Source organism: Vanellus vanellus (assembly GCF_965231255.1).
Source record: "Vanellus vanellus genome assembly, chromosome: 12".
Lineage (NCBI taxonomy): Eukaryota > Metazoa > Chordata > Aves > Charadriiformes > Charadriidae > Vanellus > Vanellus vanellus.
In genome coordinates, this window is record NC_138917.1 from 12,236,134 (window position 1) to 12,247,531 (window position 11,398).

The 11,398-nt window shown below is 46.6% G+C and overlaps 2 protein-coding genes across 2 annotated transcripts; one reads left to right on the forward strand and one right to left on the reverse strand.

Annotated features, from left to right (window-relative positions):
- Positions 1 to 2,580: 2,580 nt before the first annotated feature.
- On the forward strand, positions 2,581 to 3,797 carry CHST4 (carbohydrate sulfotransferase 4; the record flags this gene model as incomplete). Its single annotated transcript, XM_082489541.1, has 1 exon — positions 2,581 to 3,797. Exon 1 carries the CDS (start codon positions 2,676 to 2,678, stop codon positions 3,795 to 3,797), a length of 1,122 nt encoding a protein of 373 aa, XP_082345667.1. The 5' UTR covers positions 2,581 to 2,675.
- Positions 3,798 to 9,035: 5,238 nt separating this feature from the next.
- TERF2IP (TERF2 interacting protein) lies at positions 9,036 to 11,374 on the reverse strand. Its single transcript, XM_082489155.1, has 3 exons — positions 10,873 to 11,374; positions 10,666 to 10,742; positions 9,036 to 10,104 (listed from the first exon to the last, which is right to left on the reverse strand). The coding sequence occupies exons 1-3, from the start codon at positions 11,369 to 11,371 to the stop codon at positions 9,670 to 9,672; spliced, it is 1,011 nt and encodes a 336-aa protein (XP_082345281.1). The 5' UTR covers positions 11,372 to 11,374; the 3' UTR covers positions 9,036 to 9,669.
- Positions 11,375 to 11,398: the final 24 nt, after the last annotated feature.

An 11,398-nucleotide genomic window follows, 5' to 3' on the forward strand; every position in this document is an offset into this window, starting at 1 on the left:
ACCAGGTACACACAATCCATTTCAGTCCTTCCCCCTTCCCTGTGGGACAGGCTGGTCGGGGCAACAATCATCACTACTTCTTGTATAAGAGTGAAGAAGCTGTTGAGGCTGAGGGCTCACACGAGGCCATTTCTCAGGCAAACACCAAGAGCAGTCACGGGGGTGGTCTGCATACTCTGTAAAATGTCTAAAACATCCATCTGTCCCACCCTGATTTGAGTCAAGATAAAAGCATACCCTTGCTTCCCCCAAAACCTGAATCCATTCTCTTTGACTCATGCTCAGACTATTCACACCCAGGTTTCCAGAGAAATAATGATTTCTGTGGTTTTAAAGCTCCCTGGATATCTTAATTCCAGGGATCAAGTCTGCTCAATGGTTTTTCTCAAGTAAACTTCTGGCTATAGTCCAGGAACTCTATTGGGAGTTAGGATAACGATAGTAATGGTGCCAGATGGAAGTGATGTAATCAAAGTTCATCTGGAAGCCAGGACTTTTGGTAAACAATGTGGTATTCATTTGCAAGGAGGAAGCTGGTATATCACTTATTTTTACAACAGTCTTTGTTTGCAGCTCTTCCTAGGCTTGGTCCAAATATTGACCTGAACCAGCTCGTCAGACCTGAATCAGTAGCTTGTCAGACCTGCACGCCACAGTCCATTTGTATAATCAAAAAAATCAGCGGGATTCTTGTCCAGGAGACCAGAAGCATGTGGTCCCTCGCTAAATGCACAGCCCCATCCTTTAGTAATGCAAGACATTATGAAAATAAAATTCATATTGCGGTCACACTTATTGGCAACAACCAGGCTTACCCATTGGGCTGGGTACTGTCCTGGCTCTGAGAAATTATAATTGGTGCCTTATAAACCCTAAGTTGAAAATGAAAGCCCGGCAGGTAGGTTAGATAAACAAGTCAATTTATGCATGTATGCTGGAGGAGAGATGAGTACTGTTCCTAGTTGGTTAGCAGCCGTGACTGTACCTGGAAATCGAAACATCAGTGCTACAGGAACTGAAATCATGGGAGGAGGCATCTCCGTGCAAATTAGTCTGAAAGCTTCACTGCAGAGGGAAATTGAAACAGGGCATAAGGAGGAGGTTAGGGAAATTTTGACTGAGAACTTCGTGCATTACCGTGGACCTAGAGGATAACATGGTAAGCACATAGCAGGGAAGCAGTGTCTGTGCTGTGGCCAGTTGGGGCACACTTCATACCTCTGCTGCTTTGGCAGGGAGGTGGCTGCTCTGTGTGGGCATGGCTGCCTGAATTCAGTGCAATCCTGGGCTGCGCAAAAGCAGTTTACAAGGCTGTAAGGACCGGGGCTCCAGTGCTTCTCTGTCCAGGAGGTCTTCCAGCTCGCTCTGCAGCCCTGAAGGCCCTGCTCTCTCTGTCCTGTCTGGCTGTGGAAGCACCTGGAAGGACTGACCATGACTGAGAACCAGTAGGGTGTTTTAATTTCAGTTCACCTTGGGAAATGTAAAGCAGTTGCATTGGCCAGAGAGGCCCTTCTCCGCTGCAGCACAGCTAAACTGCCAGCCTGGCACGCAGTGACAGGGGAGCACACCATCCTGCGTGGGCTTCTGGGCTATCTGAGGAGCCTGTCCCCAGGGGTGGCCAGTGCTGTGTGCACCCACTGATATTCAAGGCACAATCAGGCGTGGCTGGGGGTTGTACTTTCTGCAGATTCCTGTGCCAGCCGGTACTCAGACTATGAATTGTCCCTAGGCAGCACAATGGACATTTTCCAATAATGAAGTCATCCTCAACAGGCAGAATAGAGGTTTAGTGCAAGAAACAAGGAGCCAGATACGGGCAGACCTTTGAGCTGGACTAACACGTTGTGTTGTACCTCTTCTCATAAATGACCTACAGGATGAGTGGGGTTGGACGGAGGGGTAGCAGGAGACAGTCTTTAGAAAGGAGTTAGGCTCAGAAAGGGGTTAGTTGTAGGTAAGCCTGCCTACACAAAGATGGAGGAGGTAAACCCTCTCAGGCCTTTCTAGCAGAACTGCCTATGATGCTGTGATTGTGGAGGAGGTATTGTTGTGCTTGGATTTATTACAGTGTCGAGTGACTTCCTTTAGTATGTGAGATTTTGCCTGCGATGACAATAAATGTTTTCTGAAATTCCAAAAAGAATATAGGCAAAAGAAATGGAAACCTACATTGGATTTTTACAGCATTTTGGCATAAAGAAAATTGTAAATAGTGGTCAGAGCAGGAGCTTAAAAGTAACAATGTGGAACTGTTGAATTATCCACAAAAACTGTTTGTTCCATCTTTCCTCCACAAAAATTGCCAGGATCATGTCTGCAGGGATTGTGTACGCTAATTACATGTTTCTGTGTACTGACTTATTTCGATACACTGAACTAACACTTAAACTGTGATAACAAAGTGCAGACAAGCTTTTCAGTGATCTTCTAAGACTGCATTAGAATGGCTTACTGACAAACAGTGTGTTTGTTACAGAAAACTTTCAGTCCTGCAGTATTTATGTCCTTTCCAAAGACATCTTGTGCTGTGGTTGTCACAGTATCACTGGTAGTGTGGCAGCTTTCCAAACCCCTGAGCCTGCAGAGGGATTGGCAGGAGCCTGATGCACCACATCTTGCCTTCTTCATGATCCTGTGATGCTGCACTTTGTCTCTGCAGGTCCTTTGCAACCGTGATGAAGCGTAGAAGAGTGCAGGTGCTTCTGATTCTGGCAGTTGTGTTCTTCCTTCTGATCCACTTCCACTTCCCACCCTGCAGCAACAATGTCCCCATGGAAGAAAAATCTTCTCCGGTCCACATCCTTATTCTCTCCTCCTGGCGGTCAGGATCTTCCTTCACTGGACAAATCTTCAGCCAGCACCCCAGTGTCTTCTACCTGATGGAGCCCGCGTGGCACGTGTGGGTTACGATGTACCAGAACAGTGCCAAGGTCTTGCACATGGCAGTGCGGGACCTAGTTAGGTCGGTCTTTCTGTGTGACATGTCTGTATTTGATGCTTACATGTCTAGCCAGAAGAAAAAGTCTGACTTATTTCAGTGGGAGACAAGCCGAGCCTTGTGCTCCCCCCCGGCCTGTGACTCCTTCAGTCGCAGTGACATAATCAGTGCAGGCAATTGCAAAACAATCTGTGGCAAGTACCCATTCAGCAAGGTGGAGGAAGCTTGTAAAACCTACAGCCATGTTGCTGTCAAGGAGGTTCGGTTCTTTGACCTGAAAGTTCTCTACCCCCTTCTCACTGATCCATCCCTGAACCTCAAAATCATTCACTTGGTCCGTGATCCTCGGGCTGTGTTCAGGTCTCGAGAGAATACAGTGGCAGAACTGAGACGTGACACTAACATTTTTGTGGGGTCCCAGAGGACAAAGGGAGAAATGGGGCCCTACAACACAATGCAAGTAATCTGCAAAAGCCACGTTGAGATTTACAAGGCAGGCAGTCAGGCCATTCCCAGCTTCCTCAAAGACCGCTACCTGCTGGTTCGCTATGAAGATATTGTCAGAGATCCGCTAGCAAAGGCTGCTCAGATGTACAGGTTTGCAGAACTTCATTTCACACCAGAACTTCAGAAGTGGGTGCACAACATCACTCATGGGAAGGGGCAAGGAACACGGACCTTTGATATTGGGTCCAGAGATGCGCTGAGAGTATCCCAGGCCTGGAGGAAGACCCTTCCCTTCCAGAAAATAGAAAAAGTGCAAAATGTGTGCAAGGATGCAATGGACTTGCTGGGCTACCGTCTCGTTCAGTCTGAAAAAGAGCAAAAAAATATGTCACTGGATCTTTTGTTTGCCTAGAACTCCCCTGAGTAACAAATTCTGAAGGCAGAAAAGCTGCTCTCTGCACCTACTCTCCGAAGACTGCAGAGTGGAGAACTGTTTACTAGAGCAAATGAGGACAGAGGTGCGTGTGTATGTGTGTAAGAGCGCGTGCATGGATGTGCTATGCAAGGACAAGTAACACAGGAACCCCGAGTGCACTCAGATCTTTTTCAGCAGCACAGGGTCACCCTCCAAGGCCCCTGGGGGCTCAGCCACAACGCAGGCTGAAGTAACTCAAGACTGTTTTCCAAATTAAGTCCATGGTTTACGTGAAAGAGGAAGTTATGTGTAGGTTGGAGCAAACAGAATGCCAAAGGTGTGGGACCAGATAGCAGAACTCGACCCCCTCACAGACCACAGCTAAATACTGGCGAAACCACATGGAGCAATTGCACTTCAAAGGAAGAGGAGATACAAATGGAAGCTGAATAAAGAGAACATTATTTGTCATGCTGCTGCACAGAATATGTAATGCCAAAAGAGACGCAAGGATGACCAGACATTGGTTTCTGGAAAGATCCTTTTTTTGTAATGGTTGAGTTTTCAAGCCCAGTTTTTCTTTTGCTCCACTCCCGTGCCTGGGCATCCAGCCTTGGCTGCAATGTTGGGGAAATGTTTGTGTTCACTTACTATATAATGGGGAAATGGAATAAGTCAGCTATAGTTGAAAATAAAAACTCCTGGGTTTGCATATGGGGATCCATTTCTGGGACTATGTGAATCCCTTTATTTTTCAGCTGAAATAATTCTGTCTTCTAGCTTTCAAAACCAAGGGAGTTCTCACAGTCCACATACGTGACTGAGAAGAATTCATGCTAAGGTTGAGACTATAAAGACAAGGTAAGGACACAGATTCCATTGGTATAAATACTGGAACGATAGGTTTATGGCAGTGGACTGAAGAAGCGGAGAAGAGAATGGGAAGTTATCCTACTGATTTGGTTATTGAGAGTATTTCCTGTCTTAGAGTGCAACACAATTATGATTAATAGACTGCCATTCTCCACCATCTCCCTTGGAGATGCCATTCTCCCACCTCCAATGGGAATATGTAGCTCAAACCTGAACAACAGAATTATTTTTTACCTGGTTTCAACAGTGATCCACAAGACTAGGAGAAAAGCTTGTTACCAGACTTGGGGAGTGAAATGCCTACAAATATCTCCTTCTAAACATCCTCTTTCATGGGTAAATTGCACAGTCCCTTTAACATGTATCTGTTTAACAGTGCATTCAGATATTGCTCCAGACCTGGAATATTTCTGCTACCCTGCAGACAGCAAGGCAGCTGTCCTAAGGCAGAATCACAGGCATCAGCAAGGATGAGGCTCTATTCTGAGGATGTGCATCCTTGGGAGAAGGTGATCAAGCCCAGGCTGGGTGTTGGAGGAGATCTGAGGAGGGTCCAGGCAGGCTCAGGGCATTCAGGGCCATGGGAAGCTGTGTTCCCTTTCCCTCTCCACCAAAACCAACCCTGCACACTCCTTCCAACCCCAGTTCACTGCTCCTCCTCCTGGTGCTCCTCTTCCCTGTCTACCCTGGCTGCAGCCCCTTGCCCCAAGGCCCTGTTCGCTTTGTTGGCCAGCTGCCCTCCTCGTGCCAGGGGAGCTCTGGTGATGAGTGCTCGTATTAAAACCACCAGAGGGGCATTTGGTGCCCACTATAGAAAAGTGACAATGTCTACCTGGAGGACTAGACCTCATTTGCATGTTATTAAAAAGTTGTAATATCTTCTTAAAAAGAGAAAGTTATACTACTGAATTTTAAAATTGGGGGATATAGTGACTGTGTTCATGTTTGAAGGTGTATAGGCAAGAAACAGTGTCCAGCCTCTACCTATTTTGTGTGTTTGAAGGGTGGCAGAGAAGGATTCACCTTAACTGAAGAGCAATCTCTAATAGTAGGAAGAAGGCTCTTCTGACAAATTCACAGCAGCTGCGTTGGTTGAGGTTTTTTGTACCAGAGAATGAATAAGGGGTTTGTTATGTGCTGATTCTGCTGAGAAAAGTAGGGAAAGTAACCTTACAGACGGACACTGGGGACTTATGTTGGCTAGCAAGAGAAAGTAGCTGCTAGCTGAAGAGTGGACCTGTGGAATGAACCAATGAACCAGTTAACAGTCAGCTCCGAGACCACAAAGAGTAGCAGCCTAGAGAAGCAGTAGAGCTTCCCAGCCCAGAAGCAGCTCTGTAGTCACTTTCACTGGGGTAGGTATCAGCGTTCCAGACCCACGTGTCACTTTGGGGTAAGAGACCATCCGGCAGCAGTTAGGAAGAGAGTCGCAGGATGAATTGTGGAACAGCAGGCGGTGAGCAGGGGAGGTTAGCTGACCAGTGAGGCAGCTCTAGAAGCAGATTTGGTCAGCAGTGGGAAAGACGATATAGGAAGGACAGAGGAGCCTTTCTTTCAATTTCTGTTACATTCAGTATTGTTGTTAATTATTTAGATTTCACAGGCTGGTGTTTTGTTGCAGCATTTTTCTTATCCATGAAATTCTATTTCTTCAAATTCCCCTGTGTACTCATGCCTTTGAAGTGGTGGCCGGGCAGGGGCAGACCTTGGCTTGTTACCCAGTTAGAAGGGTTTTCCTGGTTTCTGGGCGTTGGACTAGTAGAATGTCAGTGTTTCTGAAGGAGCCCTTTGAAATTGTATCCAGGTAGCTCTTACCACGAAACGTTGAATTATTCAGATGCACTACTAAGTTTGTACACCACACAATCTGAATTTCTCCTATAGCTGCTGGTGAGTCCTTCAGCACAGTCAGTCACTATCCAAATTTCACATTCTGTCATGCTTTGCTTTTTGATGAAGCAATCAGCCCCGATCACCAAGACTAAAAACATTTCAAAGCAGCTGTGGATGATTACAGGATGTTTGCTTCTCAGGGACATGGTTTCTTTCTGGAGATCACGAAGATAGGGTTCCTCTAAGTATGAATACTATTGTTTAAAACAAAGCTCTTATTCTTAGTGGATTGAAAGTCTTCAGGTGCTATTTCTGTATCTTTCCAGAGTCTGAATTTCCATTTCATCATCTGTAAAACTGGAATTATACTGACTCGATTCAGAACAGGCAGACCTCAATCTTGTATTGTGTAAATAAAGGCTTGCAGTTAGTTTCATAAAGGAGACATCAGAAGCTGTATCCAAGGTTTAGGCTTTAGTGACATTTACAGATCACCTGCTACCATAGCACTGTGGATATCTATATTCCCAGAGCTAAAGCCTTAATCCCTGAAAAGGGTGGGAGGTTGTATATTATAGAAATCATCGTCTTATTACTAGGGATCCTGTTGTTCAATGACGAAATCCATGCTGAGCAGGCAGCACTGGCGCTGTGGTAGTAGGACCACTGGAAGTGAGGGATCTTCCTTTACACAGTGTTTGTGCAAGCTCAGCACTGGCAGGCTGGCATAGAGAAGTAGGACACGACAGAAGCACACAGCCGCTGTATTTCTTCTAAAGTCCCTTTAAAATGGACCTTAACTCAACCTATTCAGCTAAAAGCATGGAGTCTCAGAAGCCTGTTCCTCATAGTAAAGAGCTTCCTACTTTAAGAGCCAAGAAGCTTGTTTCTGAGCAAATTATTTCTCTACCTTAACCAGTGTCAGCTTGAGTGGCTTAAGTTTTATTATGGATACTTGTTTTCAGTGGACTCAATCAATTCCGTGTATCAAATGTTTAGCAGGACAAAAACCTTCAGTGTTTCCTGTCAGCCAGTAAACAAATGACATAAAAATATCATATGATGCATTTTCTTAGTGTCCTGTCCACTTCCTAAGCTTAATCAGAAAAAGCAGGATCGTTGATTTCAGTTTATCTTTACTACACTCCTTTAGCTATGTTTCCTCAACACAACAATTGGCAAGATTTTATTTCTTCTGGAAGCACCAAAGCCACACAGTGTGATCAGATGAAAATTTAAAGTTGTCTTAATGCAAGCAAAGGTGACGTATAATACTTTTTGGATGAGGAAAAAAAACAACCCAAACCACCCAAACTTTCCAGATGGTGAGCATGATATTTAAAACTATGGATACATCCTTTGGCACGTGCATAAAATAAAAATCATGGAAGTCTGTTTAGAAACAAATGTCAAATTTACATTGTGCAAGTTCAGAAGAGTAAACCCCGCTTTTATACCAATTAAGTGTAAGATGGAGAAGTCACCTATCAAAGGGACATTCAAAAACCAACTCTTCAGTATCCCTGTCTATTGCTCTTCAACCTGGTGCATGCAATTAGTTCTTCACTGGTATCTTTAGTTATGAAAGGTCAGAATTCATCAATTTTGAATGCTGGCTAACTCTAAAAGGAAGCAAATGGGAAATACCCAAATTCCAGATAATGGTTTGCAGACCCGGTATTTCTGCCTCTGGAATTGTCTTTAACTCAAAGTTCTGGCATGCCTATTGCTGCTCTGCTCACTCTTCCAGGTTTACAAATACTACTGCTCCAGGCAATGATATAAAGAAGAAACTTGTATATTTCTTTGAGCTACAAGAAGAGTATTCCTGACACTCCCCAACAGTACAGGGACCTGATACAAACACGGAAAGCCAAACCGTCTCCAGCGTACTGGAAGGAACATAACTGCCTTTGGTAAGACAAAGCAGAGGAAACAAGGACTTTTATCATGGGAGAAGGCAGAGCTGGAACGCCCTGAAACAGAACCATGGGATACAGTGACATCTCCAGGTCCTGTTAACAGGAAAGTGGACTGAAGAGACCTAGACCTCTGTGCCTGCACAAGCAAGAGTGTGGATACGCAGTGCCTTTCAGTTCAGAACAAATGAAAGCAGCCAACCTTGAGTAAGCCGTACACTTAGTTCCTGCACCTACTGAGTGCATGTGGAAAGGTTCTTGGTGTTAGACAATGTGTTTGTATGGTTCTGCAAAGGTAAAAGCACTATATGTGGACTCAGAAGTTTGCATTGCAAGTGTGACTAATTGCCCGGAAAAAAAACAAACTCAAAATACATGTCACTTAGAATTCTAAAAAGAAATACACCTTACACCTGATCTTTTTATGTTGCAACCATTTAACGTGTTCTACCTCTCACTTCGAATGCTAGAGCAGTTTTGGTTAAACAAGACAACCACTGAATTGTGAGGTTATGGTGCTGCTGAGACGTGTACACCACCCAAGCTAGAATGGGAGGTTTTGGCTGCAGGAGGTGACGGGTCTTTTGTTAATGAACCTGCAGTCCTTGGATTTCAAATCCAGCTGGTAAAGTTTCTAATTTTTAATAAATCTTACTACTTTATTTGCTTTGGCATCTTGGACTTTCTTGTTAAGTGCTTCTCTGATCTTCCACACAAGACCCAAGTAACTAGTCTGAGCAGCATGAATGTACCCAAAAGAGGTAATGACAACTGGCAGAGCAGGTTACAAAATTATCATCCACAACAGTTTGAAGGAACACACATGACAGAGAACAGGCTATTGTGCACTAACAATGCATGACAGGTTAGAGCACTTAATGTGATTCTGTCAGATTTTGCTGCCAACCACATTCAAAATCCTTTGCATGCAGCAATGTACAGGTAGGACCATCAGCAAGTTTATACAGTAGATACACACTTTAAAGCAAATTTTCAGAGATAACTTCATACCGTATAGAACCTTCCTCTTTACCATTTTCTATTTTTACATGTTTAGTGTACTCAGTATTACAAATAAAAATCAAACAGAAAATAGGCCTTTTATAAAAAAAAATTTAAAGCATTTCTGAAACTTTAGAATGTTGCATCAAGTTTTTTTTATCACATTTGCATTTCTGAAATGACTTTGTGTTTTCAAGTTCATGCCACAGTCCTAGGTCAGTCATTGCCCTCTGCTTTGCTCTCTAACTTTTCCTAAATGCTACCCGCTTTGCTACATTTTCAGCTCCAAATTTTGCTATCAATTTATTTCTGACACGTTCATCATCTTTTTGCAATTCCAAATCATCCTCTCTGCTCCATACAGGGTACCCATCCAAGCGCTGCCCCGTCTGCAGAAAGTACAAAGTAGTTTCCACTTCACCAGTGTTTTTCAGAAAGGCCTGTGTAACAGTGAACAGGTCCATGCCAAACTTCTCCATGAAGTGCTGCATAGTTTTTACTACTTCTCCCACCACACTGGAAGAAGAACAAGTGCTTGTTGGTCTTTCTTCCCTTTGTAATTGAGTGTCGGGGAGAGCAGAGTCCTCTGGTCCAGTTTTCAAACCAGATGCTGCTTCTCCCGCGGACTTTCCCTCTCCACCTTGTGCAGAAAGTTCTTCTGAAGTGTCACTTCCTGACTAAAAGTAAGAGAAGTGGAGTCATCAATTAGACAAGGTATTTTCTGGCAAGCTTCTTTTATCACCACTACCCAACTGCCTTCCACTGTGACTCTATGTAAAAAACCTCAGAAATTACTAGGCATAGTAAAATTCAGTGACTGAAGTGAAGCTGTATGTGTTAATGAGGACGTACAAGATCACAGAAAAGCATGAAATATAAGGGAGAATTTGAACAAACTAAATATAAAAGGCAAAAGTAAACGTTAATGGAATTGCAGGAACAACTTATGCCCGAGGGCGAAAGGATGACTTCTATTTGCCAATGCAGCTTTTAAGGTGACAACGCCATCACGTTAATTTCCTCCAGCGAACTCGGGCAGGGAACCACCCTCAGAAAACGTGCCTCATGAGCCAGGTAGTTCACGGCTCACACGAAGCTCCCGCTGAGACACAGAGGAAGGGCTGTCACAGCGCAGCCTCATTTAAGAGGTTAATGATGAGTTATCACCGTGTGACAGACACCCAGGGAGGCCGCTCCCCCCCGCGACGCCGCTCCCGGGGCTGCCCCGGGCCGCTCACCTCCGTGCTTTCGAACTCCCGGTTAGCCGCCTCGAACAGACCCGTGCTCTGTGCCGGCTCCTCCGAACGCCGGGGCTCTGCGGGAACACGCAGGCATCAACTGTGGGGCCGCAGCGGGGACCGGCGCCGCGGTCACCCCCGACCTCCCCTCGCCCCTGCCGCTCTCCCTCCTCCCCCCCGCCCTCCCCGGCTGCCCGCCCCGCTCACCCCCGAGCAGCGGCCGCAGGTGCCGCAGGTAGCGGTCGCGCATGGCCTGCCAGCTGTGCCGCGTCAGGCCGGCCCGCTCCAGCTCCTTCCACAGCGCTCGGCCGCCCACCCGCGCCTCGCCCCTCCCGCGCACTGCCCGCAGCAGCGCGGCGTCCTCCGCCTCCGTGAAGGCCAGGCGGCCGCGGGGCGAGGCGGCGGCGGCGGCGGGGGGCGCGGCGGGCAGCCGGAAGGGTTCCAGCGGCAGCCGCCGGTTGCGCTCCACGCACTCCGTCACGTACTCGGTGGAGACGGCCCCGCCGGGCGCCGCCTCGCCGGGCTGCGCTAAGAGCACGGCTCCGGGCTCCTGCACGCGGCACAGCCGCCCGCCGCCCGCCAGTACCAGCGGCGCCAGGCGCAGCTTGGCCAGCCCGGGCCGCACGTAGAACCGCATCGGGCTCCCGTCGTCCCACAAGAAGAGCGACCGCGAACGAGCCACCGCAGCGCCCCCCGGTTCCGCCATCGCCGCCCCGGGCGCGCAGGCGCAGCA

Bases quoted from the DNA above. Each gene is read 5' to 3' on its own strand.
- TERF2IP (XM_082489155.1), bottom strand. From the start codon at position 11,371: ATGGCGGAACCGGGGGGCGCTGCGGTGGCTCGTTCGCGGTCGCTCTTC. The intron at 10,743-10,872 runs GTGAGCGGGGCG...GTGTTCCCGCAG, and splicing joins CCTGCGGCCGCTGCTCGGGG to AGCCCCGGCGTTCGGAGGAG. The intron at 10,105-10,665 runs GTGAGCGGCCCG...TCTTACTTTTAG, and splicing joins GGGAGTTCGAAAGCACGGAG to TCAGGAAGTGACACTTCAGA.